The sequence below is a fragment of the Salvelinus sp. IW2-2015 genome, linkage group LG23 (genome assembly GCF_002910315.2).
Source record: "Salvelinus sp. IW2-2015 linkage group LG23, ASM291031v2, whole genome shotgun sequence".
In the NCBI taxonomy this organism is placed as follows: Eukaryota; Metazoa; Chordata; class Actinopteri; order Salmoniformes; family Salmonidae; genus Salvelinus; species Salvelinus sp. IW2-2015.
In genome coordinates, this window is record NC_036863.1 from 49,334,656 (window position 1) to 49,352,792 (window position 18,137).

An 18,137-nucleotide genomic window follows, 5' to 3' on the forward strand; every position below is an offset into this window, starting at 1 on the left:
ATCAAGTTAGACACCCCATTCCACCTTCCACTGCCTGCTGACATCTAGTGGAAGGCGTATGAAGTGCATGCATATCGATAAATATTAGGCAATTGAATAGGCAGGCCCTGGAACAGAGCATCGTTTTCAGATTTTTCACTTCCTGTCTGGAAGTTTGCTGCAAAATGAGTTCTGTTTTACTCACAGATATAATTCTAACAGTTTTAGAAACTTGAGTGTTTTCTATCCAATAGTAATAATAATATGCATATTGTACGATCTAGAATAGAGTACGAGGCAGTTTAATTTGGGCACGATTTTTTCCAAAATGAAAACAGCGCCCCCCTATTGACAAGAAGTTTTAAGAACAAATTCTTATTTTCAATGACAGCCTAGGAACAGTGTGTTAACTGCCTTGTTCAGGGGCAGAACGATATATTTTTACCTTGTCAGCTCTGGGATTTGATCTTGCAACTCTTTGGTTACTAGTCCAACGCTCTAACCACTAGGCTACGCTGTGATTGCTTTGGGAAGAGCAAGAAGAAGGTGGGAAGTAAAGGAAGAGGGTCCTTGGTAACTATGACATCCAAAACAACAGCAAATAAAGTCATTGAGGTCATCAGAATGTTGATTCAGCAGACAATTGCTGTTGAAGTGAGAAAGGCAGGGATGTTCTCAATACAAATGGACACAACACAGGATTTAACATCCAAAGACCAGTGTGCAGTAGTTCTGCGATATGTCACTGATGTTGTCCACGAGAGACTCATTGCGGTCATTGACTGTGAGTCATCGACTGGACAGTACTTTGTGGACCTTGTGAAATAGACCCTTGAGAAGATGGACATAGATATCAAACAGTGTGTTGGTAATGCAACAGACGGAGCAGCTAATATGCAGGGACAATACAGGGGCTTCTCTGCATCGCTCACAGGAGAGCCTCCTAACCAAGTACACATATGGTGTTACTCACATGTCCTCAACCTTGTGCTAACCTACACCACTGAATGGCAAGTGAATCCCTTTTCTCACTACTGAATGACATTGCAGTGTTCGTTCGAGATTCCTAGAAGCGCATGAAGCTATGGGAGGAAACCAGTGATGACAGGAGACACAGACGGCTTGATGTAATTGGTGAAACACGCTGGTAGGCCAAAGACGAGGTATTTGGAAGCTTTGCAAAGTCTGACCGTGCACTTTACACGGATGGGGTCATCACTATGGAAAGAATTGAAAAGAATGTGACCATTAAACCTGCCATCCGAACAAAGTCCCAAGGGTACAAGGATGCTCTCCTAAAGTATGAAACAATACTTACAGCTGAGGTTTTTCTCAGGATTTTTGAGCAGACGTCCCTTCTCTCTAAATACTTGCAAACAAGTGCCATGGATATCGTAACAGCACTTGGTGACAGGAACGGAGGATAACCTGAGAAGTGTGCACGAGACTTTGGCGGTGTGAAGAGGGCAGCAGACAACTTTGTTGAGTGGGCCAATGGCATTCTGGAGGAGCAGCAGGACTGTGATGCCAAAGCTCAGACTGCTCTCCCAGAGAAGAGAACAAAAAAAGAAGATAATAGCAGGTAAGTTGGCAGAAGACGAGCCCATTGCTAATGCAGACATGGATTACAAAATCAAGATCCACAATGTGGTACTGGACACTGTTGTTGGAAGTATTCACCACATTTATGCAGCAAATGCAGTGCTGTGTGCAGATGTCTCCTGCATGAATCCGATGCATTTTCCTGAGATCAGAGAAAAGGGCCTTCCAAAGACAGCCATGAAGGAGCTCAGCAACTGCTTACTGGAATTTGATGAACATGCCACTGTTGATGCATTGCAGGCTGAACTGATAAGCCTTGCACAACAGTGGGAAAGACTGAAACAGTCAGCATTGGAGGAGTACAACACCAGGGCCACCGCCACCAATGATAAATCAGGGGAAGGCTTTGAGGATCCTGATGAAAGGGTGGACTTGGTGAGCAGAAGTTGTTCCACATGTAAAAACTGCCCGATATGCTTCTGTCTTCTGTCTTAGTACAATCTGCTCACGGATGCGTATCACATCATTGGTTTTGGCTACAAGTTCCTCCTCACCCTATCCATCACTCAGGTGGCTTGTGAGAAGACCTTCTCCACCCTGAAATGTATGAAGAACCGCCTAACAACCTCCCTCACTCAAGAGAACCTTGAAGCGTTCCTTTTGATGGCAACAGAGAAGGAGATTCTTATGGGACTTGACAAAGATGACATCACTGACAAGATGTCAGAGAGCAGTGAGTTACTGCGCCAACCTACTGGTTTACTAGTGGTAATTACTTCCTGGTTACGCTGAAGTAGCTATGCTATGACTCTTCCTTAACAGGCTGACAAGGGTGAAAGAAAATTTGCTGTGAGTTAAAGCTTTTGTACAGAGGCATGTTTTGTGGACTTTCGTATTATACTTGCAGTTATGTAGCTGTCAAGGGAATTTAATAAWTCCTATATGTGTTTGGAATAGCGAAGCTCCTATTATTGATAAATTCTAAACACTTTTAGAACATCAAATTAAAGATAACTTACATCATTCCCCCCAAATTCGAGAATAGAGGCTAAACTGACCTGGTCCTGAAGGCTGGGAAAAGCAATGTTCTTGAGGTTCCGTCACCGTCTCTGTCGACCTTAGATATATATATACCGGCCTGTTCTCTAAACCTCAATTCAGAGGCCAGGTCTTTAAATAACGGGTCCAGACCCGCCCGTGCACGGTTTTCGGCGTACTACCTTCGGACGACAGAGGAGTTTGGAAATCTGCTCGAAGGACCAATTGTCAAGGGAATTTAATAATTCCTATATGTGTCTTTTGTTCAATTCAATTGAAATCACTCTTTGTTTCTAAGAATTTGTAAGAGCCTTATTTTTGCATAAAATAGACAGAGACCAGTCTCAGAATCAGCCAATAGCATTTATTCTCGTGAGTGCGCTCCCATGGAACCACAAACAACAGTTTATATACAAAATATGACGTCATTGGTTGTAGAATGAATCTCCTCCTCTCGACCAAGACAAAGCAGGTTCAAAAGTTTATTACAACCCCCTAGCTCGCTCACTCCAGACACATTATATCAAGATTAACTTCTGAAGTCTCACCTTCATCTATCACTATTCAGAAGACAGCTACAGATAATGGAAAACCTAGGGAGGTACTCGCTGCCTTATCTAAACATCCCAGAGCTAAGTTGACTCGGTTCAACTATAGGTTAACGATCCTTTTTGCTTACTTAAAAACCCACAACACATACCTCTCCAACTAAGTTGGAATGGTGTTTATTATGTTTTAATTACTCCTTGTTCATGCTACATAATCCCTTCCTTATGAATTAACATTATTAATCAGATATAATAATACAGAGTAGAGTTCAATTAGTTATAGTTCTATTTAAATGTAGATATTGTTTAGTCATTATTCATAAAATTCCGAACAGTAGCCAATGTTCAATTTAATTGACTCAGTGTATAGATGTGTTTACTTTTGTGCTGTTTGCTTTATGGACACCAGTGAGTGAACATTGTAATCAAATTTTTTTTGTAGAGGGGTGCTTTTTCAACTTTTGTATTATACTTACTTACATTGTTGTAGTTTATGTTCAAGTTCAGTGTGTGTGTGTGAAGTTGTTGATACTTTTGATATGCTTGATGCTTGAATATAAAGATAATAATTTGAACATTTGAGCTAACTCTGTATATCTCATTCTCTTTTTAAAAATTGTAGGCTAATTGTTTTGTGTGTCTAGCCGTGTACATTTGAATGGGCTATGATTGGTGTATTCCTAGTTTTTGAGGGTGCACCCATAACCATAGCATACCTTAAACTCAGTGTTTAGATAGGCTACTTGTTGGTCGGTGTTTTGTAATGTGGATAACTTTCTTCCCAGATTAACATAGTGGCCAAATTTATGGCTCATCCATATATTTAGAGGCCATGGCTCATCCATATACTTATATGTACATATTCTTATTCATCCCTTTACATGTATGTGTGTAAGGTAGTCGTTGTGAATTTGTTAGATTACTTGTTAGATAGTACTGTACAGTCGGAACTAGAAGAACAAGCATTTCGCTACACTCGCACTAACATCTGCTAACCATGTGTATGTTACCAATAACATTTGTTTTGATTTGATGTAAAAAGGCCTTTATAAATTAATTTCATTGATTGATACTTTCCTGCCTTTTCATTAAAAAAATCGATGTACACATATAAAACAGATGATTACCTTCAAGTAGACCTAGAATTTTCAGGCCGAAGAGTAACCTTGTTGAAATTACTTCTCATCTTCTGTAGACTAGTTGAGTATCTGGAGCATCAGCATTTGTGGGTTCGATTACAGGCTCAAAATGGCCAGAAATAAAGAACTATCTTCTGAAACTTGTCAGTCTATTCTTGTTCTGAGAAATGAAGGCTATTCCTTGTGAGAAATTTCCAAGAAACTGAAGATCTCGAACAACGTTGTGTGCTTCTCCCTTCACAGAACAGCGCAAACTGGCTCTAACCAGAATAGAAAGAGTAGTGGGAGGCCCCGGTGCACAACTGAGAAAGAGGACAAGTACATTAGACTGTCTAGTTTGAGAAACAGACGCCTCACAAGTCCTCAACTGGCAGCTTCATTAAATAGTACCCGCAAAACACCAGTCTCAACGTCAACGGTGAAGCAGGATTCCGGGATTGCTGGTCTTCTAGCGAGAGTTGCAAAGAAAAAGCCATATCTCAGACTGGCCAATAAAAATAAATATTAAGATGGGCAAAAGAACACAGACACTGACAAGAGGAAGATTGAGAAAAGTGTTATGGACAGACTAATCTAAGTTTGAGGTGTTCAGATCACGAAGAAGAACATTCGTGAGATGTAGAAAAATGAAAAGATGCTGGAGGAGTGCTTGACGCCATCTGTCAAGCATGGTGGAGGCAATGTGATGGACTGGGGGTGCTTTGGTGATGGTAAAGTGGGAGATTTGTACAGGGAAAAAGGGATCTTGAAGAAGGAAGCTATCACTCCATTTTTGCAATGCCAATTTCCTCCTACAACAGGACAATGACCCAAAGTACAGCTCCAAACTATGCAAGAACTATTTACGGAAGAAGCAGTCAGCTGGTATTCTGTCTATAATGGAGTGGCCAGAACAGTCACGGATCTTCAACCCTATTGAGCTGTTGTGGGAGCAGCGTGACCGTATGGTACGTAAGAAGTGCCCATCAAGCCAATCCAACTTGTGGGAGGTGCTTCAGGAAGCACGGGGTGAAATCTCTTCAAATTACCTCAACAAATTGACAACTAGAATGTCAAAGTTCTACAAGGCTGTAATTGCTGCAAATGGAGGATTATATTGATGAAGGCAAAGTTTGAAGGACAAAATATTATTTCAATTAAAAATCATTATTTAAAAACTTGTCAACGCCTTGACCTAATTTCCTATTCATTTTGACTATATTTCCTATCATTTTGCAACTCATTTCATGTATGTTCTCATGGAAAACAAGGAAATGTCTAAGTGACCCCAAACCTTTGAACGGTAGTGTACATGTGAGAATATGTAAATATTCTTAAAATGTAATTATTAAAGTGAATAGTGTTCCATTTATTAAAGTGGCCAATCGATATCAAGTCTTTAGGTAGGCAACCGCCTCTCTGTGCTAGTGATGGCTGTTTAACAATCTGATGGCCTTGAGTTAGAAGCTGTTTTTCAATTCTCTGTCCCAGCTGGTAGTTTGCCCCCTGTGATGCGTTGTGCAGACCGCACCACGCTCTGGAGAGCCCTGCGGTTGTGGGCAGCAAACTTTTATGATTGAGTTGGAGGCGTTGCATGTGTAACGGATGTGAATGGCTAGCTAGTTAGCGGTACGCGCTAATAGCGTTTCAATCGGTTACGTCACTTGCGCTGAGACTGAAGTAGGGTTTCCCTTGCTCTGCAAGGGCCACGGCTTTGTGGAGCGATGGGTAACGACGCTTCGTGGCGACTGTTGTTGATGTGTGCAGAGGTCCCTGGTTCGCGCCCGCGAGGGGACGACGTAAAGTTATACTGTTACATTGATGCTGATGACCCGGATCACTGGTTGCTGCGGAAAAGGAGGAGGTGAAAGGGGGGTGAGTGTAACGGATGTGAATGGCTAGCTAGTTAGCGGGTACACGCTAATAGCGTTTCAATCGGTTACGTCACTTGCGCTGAGAACTGAAGTAGGGTTTTCCCTTGCTCTGCAAGGGCCGCGGCTTTGTGGAGCGATGGGTAACGACGCTTCGTGGGCTGTCAGTTGTTGATGTGTGCAGAGGGTCCCTGGTTCGCGCCCGAGGTCGGGGCGAGGGAACGTACTAAAGTTATACTGTTACACATGGCCACGCAGTCATGGGTGAACAGGGAGTACAGGAGGGGGCTGAGAACGCACCTTTGTGGGGCCCCAGTGTTGAGGATCAGCGGGGTGGAGATGTTGTTTCCTACCCTCACCACCTGGGGGCGGCCCGTCAGGAAGTCCAGGACCCAGTTGCACAGGGCGGGGTCTTATAAAAAAAGTGCAGCATTTAACATAAAAAGACTACACAAGATAACATTTAATTAAGAAAATTGGTAAATTAAGGGGGGGRAAAAAATTATGTATAATTTTATTCCTAATTATTCTCGTTGAAGTTGAGCAGCACTTGGGACATTGAAAACTGCCTCCTTCCACTGAAATAAAATAGTCTAAAATGTATAAAATTTACTTTGAAGTCTATGTCATTACGCTTCTATTACCATGAAGGCATACACACTTAAGGATCCTTTTGAAATTTGATCCAGTGTATATTTTTTATATACAATTTTGAATGATTTATCTTGAGGACAAAAAATAACACTTTTAGTGATATTGACCCAACCAAAAAAGTGTTAAACAAATCAAAATATATTTTATATTTGAGATTCTTCAAAGTAGCCACCCTTTGCCTTGATGACAGTTTTGTACATTCTTGGCATTCTCTCAACCAGCTTAATGAGGTAGTCACCTGGAATGCATTTATATTAACAGGTGTTCCTGTGGAATTTATTTCCTTCTTAATGTGTTTGAGCCAATCAGTTGTGTTGTGACAAGGTAGGGGTTGTTTACAGAAGATAGCCCTATTGGGTAAAAGATAATATTGGTGGAAAAGTTTTCCAGGTGACTACTATTGTTGCACAGGTCTTAGAGGCAGGCAGGTAGCTTTATATATCCCCCAACTGTCGCAATCCAAATAGTATGTTGATTCAGTTTTTGAATTTCCTGCCTGGGCTAGGTGAATAGTGGAATTATGACATTAACACGTCATGGTATTTTGCGGTAGTTGTTGTCCCACAACTCCCGCATATCAACCAATCACCATCCAGGATCTGAACAACCCATTTCATAATATGGCATATGGGAGAGTCACTCTCTTTCCGTATTTGTTCATGCTTTATTGACAGACAGAGTATATACAGTGGGAGATAGGTGAACGGGGAGACAGTGAGGAGGGAGCATGTTTAAAAGACACAAGGTGATCCAATGTTTCTCAATGTTTTGGACCCCCTGATTTGACATGTTTTAGAGCAGGGGAACATAAAAATTCAATGGAAAGAGTAGACATTTTTTTCTGTAGTAGTAGTAGAGTCTTTGACTGTTTGATCTGTTGTGTCCTCTTGTCCACCCCAGGTCCCAGCCAGTGATGCGCGTGTTGGTGTCTGTCACCATGGACCCTCCCATGATCTCCCAGAACTACTTCCACTGTGCCGTCCCCATGGCCCTTAACACTCCCGTAACCACAGCCATTCTGTGTGTGACTGTCACTGGGGCACACGTGGGAAACATACAGGGTACAGATTATCTCCACACTACAACACACAGCATAGCACACTCTACTTTGAGTTGTATTACTGGAATGAGAGGAATTTGTTATATTGGCTCGGTTTGTTTGTCCATTAATCTGTGTCTGGGAAACTCTTAGGCTGTTAGACAACACCTGTTACATTTATTTCAAATTTTTATAATGCTTTGGATATTTTATGTTATCTCTTGTTTTCTTCAACTTTAAATTTCATTGTGTAACATAACCCATCTTGTAACTCAGTAGTATTCAAAAGTTTTCAGCAGGGAGCCCATTTTTTTCACGATCACACCCCACTCCAAATCTAATGAGGCAACCTTAAAATCTGTAAATTAACATTTTTACAGATTTTCATCTTTCTTATCAAAATGAATAAATACATTTACAATTTTTTTTCTTCTAATAATCGTTCCAATACGGTTGTATATTGTTCCATATTGAATACCAATATGTAAAAAAATAAATAAATAAAAAAGACAATTAAAGCCACTTTCTTTCAAATGTGGCGACCCCACTGCGAACACGACTTTGAATATCACTGCTGTAACTGGTATGTTTCTCTGCCCTAGCTTCTCTCCAGGCATCAGTGTCTGTGACAGTGGATCTACTGGAGGATCAGACCAGGACCAGGCCAGCCCGTCTGCGCTTCTACCCCAGATCAACATCCTCCAGCTGGGATGAAACAGTTACAGGCACTGCCTGCCACAACTTCTCCCTCAGTATCCCGGTCAGTGGTAGCTTCACACCACTTTCTATGTGTGTGTAGAAATTGACCACCTTAGTCACAGGCTTCATCAATGAGTGCATAGACGACGTTGTCCCCACTGTGATTATACGAAAGTATCCAAACCAAAAACCATAGATTACAAGGAAATATCCGAGCTGGGCTAAAAGCTAGAGTTRCCACTTACAAGAAACGGGACACAGACATGGACACAGACAAGAAAGATCACTACGACCTCTAACGAGACATTAAACATGCAAAAGGACAATATAGGAGGAAGGTGGAATCCTATTACACTGGCTCTGACTCTCGTTGTATTTTGCAGGGCTTGCAGACGATAATGGATTAGAAAGGAAAACCCAGCCGTGAGATGTTAAATAAACGTTAAATAATTTTTTAAAAATGTAAATGCCCAACGATGCAGAACTACCAAACAAGCTAAATGCCTTTTATGCTCGCTTTGGGGAATACAACACTGAGTCTTGCGTGAAAGCCCCCGTTGTTCTGGGTGACTATGTGATCTCGCTCTCTGTGGCCGATGTGAGTAAAACATTTGAATAAGTCAACACTCGCAAGGCTACCAGAACAGACGGAATACCAGGGCACATTTTCAAAGCATGTGCAGACCAGCTGGAAACTGACTTCACAGACATTTTACATTTCTCCTTGTCCAAGTCTGTAATCCCAACWTGTTTCAAGCTGACCACCATTGTCCCTGTTCCCAAGAACTCCAAGGTAACCTGCCTTAATGACTATCAGCCTGTAGCACTCACATCTATAATTATGAAGTGCTTTGAAAGGCTGGTCATGACACACATTGATACCATCATCCCAGACACCCTGGACCCACTCCAATTTGCCTACTGCCCCAACAGATCCACAGATGAAGCAATCTCAATTGCACTTCACAACTTCACACTGCCCTCTCACACATGGACAAGAGGGGAAATAACTATGTGAAAATGCTTTTCATAGACAGCGGCAGGTAGCCTACTGGGTAGAGTGTTGGACTTGTAACTGAAAGGTTGCAAGATCGAATCCCTGAGCTGACAAGGTAAAAATCTGTTGTTCTGACCCTGAACAAGGCAGTTAACGGAATGTTCCTAGGCCGTCATTGAAAATAAGAATTAGTTCTTAACTGACTTGCCTAGTTAAATAAAGGTTAAAAAAAATGTTTTAAAGGACAGCGCGTCTCCCCCCTCAGGAAGCTGAAACGATTTGACATGGGCCCTTGCACAACCCTTGACCACAAAGCACTACAGAGGAAGATATACTCAGAGGAAGGTCCACTGGGGAGCCAGGCCCAGCCAATCAGAATGGGTTTTTCACCAGAAAAGGGTGGTATTACAGACACACCCCCACAAACTATCCCGCAGGTGAAGAAGCCAGGAGGTCCTGGGCTGGTGTGGTTACACGTGGTCTGCGGTTGGGGGGCCAGATGGACGTACTGCCAAATTCTCTAAAACAACGTTGGAGGCAGCTTATGGTCGATAAATTAACATTAAATTCTCTGGCATCAGCTCTGGTGGACCTTCCTGCAGTCAGTATGACAATTGCACGCTCCCTCAAACCTCGAGTTATCTGTGGCACTGTGTTGTGTGACAAAACTGCACATTTTAAAGTGGCCTTTTATTGCCCCCCAGCACAAGGTGCACCTGTGTAATGATCATGCTGTTTAATCAGCTTCTTAATATGCCACTCCTGTCAGGTGGATCGATTATCTTGGCAAAGGATAAATGCTCACTAACAGGGATGTAAAAAAAACAACAACTAAGAAATACGATTTTTATCGGAATACATATGGAATATTTCTGGGATTTTTTTTATCAGCTCATGAAACATGGGTCCAACGCTTTACATGTTGCGTTTATATTTTTGTTCAGTGTAGTTAATGTAATGGTTACTCCGTCTATCTGCACTGACCCTATCTTGCACTGACTCTATGCACACTCACAAGACTATACATACACACTCTCCACACAAAACCCACACACATACACTACATGACCAACAGTATGTGGACACCTGCTCGTTGAACATCTCATTCCAAAATCATGGGCATTAATATGGAGTTGGTCACCCAACTCCATATTAATGCTGCTTTGCTGCTTATACCAGCCTCCACTCTTCTGGAAAGGCTTTCCACTAGATGTAGGATCATCGCTGTGGGGACTTGCTTTCATTCAGCCACAAGAGCATTAGTGAGATTGGGCACTGATGTTGGGCGATTAGGCCTGGCTCACAGTCGGCGTTCCAATTCATCCCAAAGGTGTTCGATGGGGTTGAGGTCAGGGCTCTGTGTAGGCCAGTCAAGTTCTTCCACAGCGATCTCGACAAACCATTTCTGTATGGACCTCGCTTTGTGCACGGGGGAATTGTCATGAAAGGAAATGAAACAGGAAAGGGCCTTCATGAAACAGGAAAGGGCCTTCCCCAAACTGTAAAAGTAAGCATTTCACAGTAAAGACTACACCCGTTGTATAAAGGTGCATGTGACAAATAACATTTTATTTTAAATTAGTGCATGTTGTTGTGAGTTTTGTCCCTGTGTGCATCCTTTAGGTGCGTATGTGTACATTATATTGCATGTATGTAGTTGGCTCCATACACACTCAGGTTGTACAGGGGGGCAGAGGAAGCAGCTGGCCCAGTGCAGCTGGCCCAGTGGTTAAGAGCGTTGGGCCAGTAACCGAAAAGTCGCTGGCTCGAATCCCTGAGTCGACTAGGTCAAAAATGTGTCATTATGTCCTTGAGCAAGGCACTTAACCCTAATTGCTCCTGCAAGTCGCTCTGTATAAGAGCGTCTGCTAAATAACTAAAGTGTGACTGCGAATGTACAATGCATTTGACATAATGGGTGTGATACGACAGACATTTCTTTTATGAGTTTGTCTGCACAAAACACATTTACACGACCATTGTGGAGACACCACACAATGGTTGTACGACTTGTATGGGTTTGTATTTACACATTTACACCTCACTATTCCCAGTCTGTCTGCACTTGGTAAATGCTTAGTGTGTTTTTGGGGGTGTTTATTTGAGGAGTGTTTTGGTGTGTTCTCTGGGTCTGTCCTCCAGGATTGTATATCAGACTACCRTGAGGTGCCTCTGTCTGTTCAATTGGCTGTGGAGGGTCTGGAGGTACCAGGGACAGGAGGACTGAAGTCAGTCCTGAGCCCAGACAACCCAACCTCTTTTGCACACATGGTGAGTGCTGTTTGTGTGTCTGTGTGCGTGTGTGTAATTTGGTTGTGTGTCTATGAATGTGCTAGGTAAAGCCCCGCCTTATCTCAGCTCACTGGTCACCATAGCAGCACCCACCYGTAGCACGCGCTYAAGCAGGTATATTTCACTGGKCACCCCCAAAGCCAATTCCTACTTTGGCCGCCTTTCCTTCCAGTTCTCTGCTGCCAATGACAGGAACGAACTGCAAAAATCACTGAAGCTGGAGACTCATATCTCCCTCACTAACTTTAAGCACCAGCTGTCAGAGCAGCTCACAGATCACTGCACCTGTACATAGCCCATCTGTAAATAGCCCATCCAACTACCTCATCACCATACTGCATTTATTTATTTATCTTGCTCMTTTGCACCCCAGTATATCTACTTRCACATTCATCTTTTGCACATCTATCACTCCAGTGTTTAATTGCTATATTGTAATTACTTCACCACCATGGCCTATTTATTGCCTTACCTCCCTTATCTTACCTCATTTGCATACACTGTGTATAGACTTTTTCATCTGTATTATTGACTGTATGTTTGTTTATTCCATGTGTAACTCTGTGTTGTTGTATGTGTCGAACTGCTGTGCTTTATCTTGGCCAGGTCACAGTTGTAAATGAGAACTTGTTCTCAACTAGCCTACCTGGTTAAATAAAGGTTAAATAAAATACAAGTTTTTGCAGCAGTTTGTGATTGTTTCTTTCAGATCTTGCTGGAGAAGGTTTGTGGCGAGGACCATGTGTGTGTCTCTGACTTATCAGTCAATGTCACCAGGTGAAATATGTCAAATATTTGTCCAATTTGTCATTGTATTAATTGAACTGTTTGTTAAACGGTCTCTCTCTCCCTCTCTCTCGCTCTCTCCTCTCCTCCAGTCCAGAGGTGGTGTGTAGCCAAGGTTTCCCAGTAGAAGTGTCTGTAGAGGTGGCTAACAGTGGAGAGGATTCCTCTGAGGCTGAGCTGACACTGGTCCACCCCTCCTCCATACCCTTCGTTCGTGCCAAACGGGTAAGACCCACCACTGTCGGGAGGGATGGAGGCAGGTGTAGGATGAAGGGCTAGAGAGATATATGAAGGGGTGTGATGGAGAGATTTAGTTGTGAGCAGGGTGGATGGAGGGATGAAAGGATGAACGATAGAGATATACTGTATGAAGGCATGTGATTGATTTAGTTGTGARCAGGGGTGGGAATGATGGAGGGATGAAAGGATGAACGCTAGAGAGATATACTGTATGAAGGGATGCAATGGATTTGGTTGTGAGCATGGTTGGGAAGAATGGAGGGATGAAAGGACGTGATGGATTTAGTTGTGAGCAGGGGTGGAAAAGGATGGAGGGATGAAAGGATGGGATGGATTTAGTTGTGAGCAGAGGTGGGAAGGATGGAGGGATGAAAGGATGGGATGGATTTAGTTGTGAGCAGGGGTGGGAAGGATGGAGGGATGAAAGGACGGGATGGATTTAGTTGTGAACGGGGGTGGGAAGGATGGAGGGATGAAAGGATGGGATGGATTTAGTTGTGAGCAAGGATGGAGGGATGAAAGGATGAACAATCGAAATATACTGTATGAAGGGATGCAATGGATTTAGTTGTGAGCATGGGTGGGAAGGATGGAGGGATGAAAGGATGGGGTGGATTTAGTTGTGAGCAGGGGTGGGAAGGATGGAGGGATGAAAGGATGGGATGGATTTAGTTGTGAGCAGGGGTGGGAAAGATGGAGGGATGAAAGGATGAACGATAGAGATATACTGTATGAAGGGATGCAATGGATTTAGTTGTGAGCAGGGGTGGGAATGATGGAGGGATGAAAGGATGAACGATAGAGATATACTRTATGAAGGGATGCAATGGATTTAGTTGTGGGAAGGATGGAGGGATGAAAGGATGGATTTAGTTGTGAACAGAGGTGGGAAGGATGGAGGGATGAAAGNTTTAGTTGTGAGCAGGGGTGGTAAGGATGGAGGGATGAAAGGACGGGATGGATTTAGTTGTGAGCAGGGGTGGTAAGGATGGAGGGATGAAAGGATGGGATGGATTTAGTTGTGAGCAGGGGTGGTAAGGATGGAGGGATGAAAGGATGGGATGGATTTAGTTGTGAGCAGGGGTGGGAAGGATGGAGGGATGAAAGGATGGATTTAGTTGTGAATAGGGGTGGCAAGGATGGAGGAATAGAGATATGATAAAGTGTTTGCTTTCATCAGCTGGTTTAGTTTGGTTTTGATCATGTCACAGGTAAATGTTCAATCTGTTACAGCCATCAGGACCAGGCCAGTTGACTGTCTGGTGTGTGTCCAACACCACAGAACTAGAAAACATCACACACACAGTGTGTCCCCTCAGCTCTAATGTCCTGAGACAGGGGGCACGGGTAAATATCATTCAGCCTACTGCATTTTTGTAAAGCTGAGAGAGAAAACATTTTGATCTGTTTCTGCCCTTCCCCCAGGTGACAGTGTTGATGTCATTCACAGTGTATGAGCCATCCTGTTTGAGAGAAAGACTGGCTTTCAATGTGTTTGTTACTACGTGAGTCACCATCTCCACGGATAGAACTTAACCAGTGATGGAGGGGGGGGGAAATGAAGTTGTTATTTTCTATTTTACTCTATTCCATTCATCTATCTAATCAGAATTTGTAGTTCGTAATTTGTGTCAAAGGTAAACGTCAACACTGTTTGTGTATTCATTCTTCTGTCCTACAGTGATAATGAAGGACAGGGCACCCTTCAGGATAACTATGCAAGCACCTCTGTAGATGTCAAACTTCCTATCAATATTGTTGTGAAAGGGTGGGTGCATACAATTTTCCTCTTCAGACAAAGTTTCAATATGACAATAGTGACTGAGGCAGGATAAACGATCTTTACTTATCGTTATATTTCAGAGGATACTCCTCCCAATACATAACTTTCCCAGACAACAAGCTTCTGGAGCACATATACATGGTAGGGATAAATCATACTGTACATGGTACTGCTGCCTACTGGTTCTGTATACATGTCTATCTCTTATCGGTTAGTGTTTCAATTACACTTCTTTCCTGTTATATCTCTTATTCTCGTTTTACGGGATTTTTGTGTTTAATGACTAAAATATGTATACATTTGACTTAGAATTATAACTCATAATGTTGAATGTTATGTGTTCCTTGTTTAGAAAGAATGGGTTTATCTTCAGACAGGCTAGAATGATGTCTCTACCCAGGGAGGGGAAAGACCTTGAGTTGGTTGTAGTAGTTAAACAGGTGGCAGACAGTAAATGAGAACTCTAACTGTATTGCCATTGTATGCCGAGAAGGAGGTTGGACATTAAAACCTATGACATCATCTTCATTATATAACCTGATGTAAAATGTATTATGAATCAGTACTCTCGAGAATAAACGTTATGATTGATTTGATTTTAAGATGGTATCTGTCCATTTTTATGAGATAATTATCTTACAAATTCTTATTTATGGCAGAGTGTTTTAATTGAATTGGTTAATAAACAGGAATCAAAATTCCTTTAACAATCTCCCCGTGTCCTATCTCAATCTCTGAGGTGGAGAATATAGGAAATGTGGCCGCACCGGTCAATGTTACATTTGTGATTCCAGTGGAGTTGGACTCTGGTTACGTGGAATGTGTCTCTTCTTCAAACAGTGAGTGCAGCCTGGGTCCTTTTCATTCGGGTAACCTTTTTTAACATTGGAAGCGAAAATGATTTTTCTTATTGGGCAAGTTTCGATAGTACCTTGTGTTTCACTCACTTGAAGCATTTCCTTTTTTTTGTGCCTGGTCTGTAGCAGACGCAGGTCACCTGACAGCATCTACAATAGTCAAGCAGCACTTTCCTTAGTCAATCAGCATGAAGTACCAGTGCAGGAATGGTATTTGGTTGTTTGCATATGTCTTCTGGTATATACGTGTTCTTATTTTTGCGTGCACGTCTGTGTTTGTGCCAAAGGATAACAGCAGAGGAACACGTGTGAGAGGAAGGAGGTATTCTCTAAACAGGAAAAAACACTCTGTTTATCAAGGTGAGAAGACCTCTAAAGAGACATAAATTAAATAGAAGCATGGTGTTTCTCTAATCACTTGTCATTACAAGTACAGTCGTTTCTCTCTAACCCTTCTGATTGGGTCTACCACAGCACTGTAGTGGGGTCATCTGTCATCTGTTTGGCTGCACCATAGGACTGTCGTCCATCAATCAGCCAACCATCTTCAAGTTTGTTGGGAATATCAGTGAAGCTCAGAGGTAGGATAATCGTAACTTCATACATACGTTTCATGTTGTTGAACAATGTATGTAAGCATAGGTGTTGAATGGGGCTAGATGAGGCAGCCGTATATAGATTGCTCTGGTATGGGTCCATGTCAAGCAGATGAGGGGCTAGGTTCTATCAGGTCCGCGTCAGACGACACCCGCATAGCGGTTGTTTGGCAGTGTCAAATCAAATCAAACTTTATTTGTCACATGCGCCGAACTCAACAAGTGTAGACCTTACCGTGAAATGCTTACTTACAACGAAAATATTCAAAATTAAGCTAAAGTAAAAAATAATCAAAAAGTAACACAATAAATATAAAATGAGGCTATATACAGGGGGTAACCGGTGCCGGTCGTGTGCAGGGGTACAGCGTTAGAGGTAATTTGTACATGTAGGTAGGGGTGAAGTGACTATGCATAGATAATAAATAGCGAGAAGCAGCAGTGTACAAAACAAATGGGGGGGGGGGGGGGGGGTCAATTAGATAGTCCGGTGGCCATTTGATTGATTGTTCAGCAGTCTTATGGCTTGGGGATAGAAGTGTGAAGGAGCCTTTTGGTCCAAGACTGGGCGCTCCGTACGTTCCCGTACGGTAGCCAGAGAAAACAGTCTATACCAGGCGGTGATGCAACCGGTCAGGATGTTCTCGATGGTGCAGTTGTAATAACTTTTTGAAGATCTGGGGATCCATGCCAAATCATTTCAGTCTCCTGAGGGGGAAAAGGTTTGTCGTGTGCCTTGTCTTGGGTGGTTTTGACCATGATAGATCTGGTGATGTGGACACCAAAGGAACTTGAAACTCGCACCTCCTCCACTACAGCCCAGTTGATGTTAATGGGGGCCTGTTCGCCTGCATTTTCCTGTAGTCCACAGGATACTCCTGTGTCGTCAGTAAAACTTAATGATGATGTTGGAGTCATGTTTGGCCACGCAAGTCGTGGGTGAACAGGGATTACAGGAGGGGACTAAGTACAGACCCCCGAGGGGCCCCCAGTGTTGAGGATCAGTGTGGCAGACGTGTTGTTTGCCTACCTTACCACCGGGGGGCGGCCCATCAGGAAGTCCAGGATTCAGTTACAGAGGGAGGTGTTTCGTCCCAAGTCCTTAGCTTAGTGATGAGCTTCTTGGGCACTATAGTGTTGATGCTGAGCTGTAGTCAATGAACATCATTCTCCATATAGTTGAGTCGGAAGTTTATATACACTTAGGTTGGAGTCATTAAAACTCATTTTTTCAACCACTCCACAAATGTTCTTGTTAACAAACTATAGTTTTGGCATGTCGGTTAGGAATCTACTTTGTGCATGCACAAGTATTTTTTTCCAACAATTGTTTACAGACAGATATTTTCACTTATAATTCACTGATCACAATTCCAGTGGTCAGAGTTTAACTGCACTCAATTGACTGTGCCTTTAAACAGCTTGGAAATTCCAGAAAAATGATGTCATGGGTTTAGAAGCTTCTGATAGCTAGTTGACATCATTTGAGTCAATTGGAGTGTACCTGTGGATTGTATTCAAGGCCTACCTTCAAACTCAGTGCTCTTTGCTTGACATCATGGGAAAATCCAAAGAAAATCATCCAAGACCTCAGAAAAGAAATGTAGAACCCCACAAGTCTGGTTCATCCTTGGGAGCAATTGTCCAAACGCCTGAAGGTACCACGTTCATCTGTGCAAACATTAGTACGAAAGTATATAACACAATGGGACCATGCAGCCGTCATAACCGCTCAGGAAGGAGACGCGTTCTGTTCCTAGCAGATGAACGTACTTTGATGCGAAAGTTGCAAATCAATCCCAGAACAACAGCAAATGACTTGTGGAAGATGCTGGTAGGAAACAGGTACAAAAGTATTCTATATCCAGAGTAAAACGAGTCCTATATTGACAGTAAACTGAAAGTCCGCTCAGCAAGGAAGAAGCCATGCTGCCAAAACCGCCATAAAAAAGCCAGCTATACGGTTTGCAACTGCACATGGGGCAAAGATTGTACTTTTAGAGAAATGTCCTCTGGTTGATGAAACAATAAGAACTGTTTGGCAATAATGACGCATCGTTATGTTTGGAGGAAAAGGGGGATGCTTGCAAGCCGAAGA

General features: G+C 42.7%; 1 protein-coding gene across 2 annotated transcripts in view; it reads left to right on the top strand.

Moving 5' to 3' along the window:
• Window positions 1–18,137, top strand: part of LOC111950988 (integrin alpha-X) — a 62,119-nt gene that overhangs the window by 32,144 nt on the left and 11,838 nt on the right. The window contains exons 16-26 of one of the 2 annotated variants that reach the window (XM_070434689.1): window positions 7,651–7,811; window positions 8,392–8,549; window positions 11,628–11,756; window positions 12,487–12,554; window positions 12,656–12,788; window positions 14,037–14,150; window positions 14,229–14,308; window positions 14,485–14,571; window positions 14,667–14,727; window positions 15,326–15,425; window positions 15,731–15,797. In XM_070434689.1, coding sequence (XP_070290790.1) covers window positions 7,651–7,811; window positions 8,392–8,549; window positions 11,628–11,756; window positions 12,487–12,554; window positions 12,656–12,788; window positions 14,037–14,150; window positions 14,229–14,308; window positions 14,485–14,571; window positions 14,667–14,727; window positions 15,326–15,425; window positions 15,731–15,735 — 1,096 coding nt within the window. In that variant the 3' untranslated portion in view covers window positions 15,736–15,797. Of the gene's footprint in view, window positions 1–7,650; window positions 7,812–8,391; window positions 8,550–11,627; window positions 11,757–12,486; window positions 12,555–12,655; window positions 12,789–14,036; window positions 14,151–14,228; window positions 14,309–14,484; window positions 14,572–14,666; window positions 14,728–15,325; window positions 15,426–15,730; window positions 15,798–18,137 lie in introns of those variants that run through there. The other variant, XM_070434690.1, reaches the window with a different exon arrangement.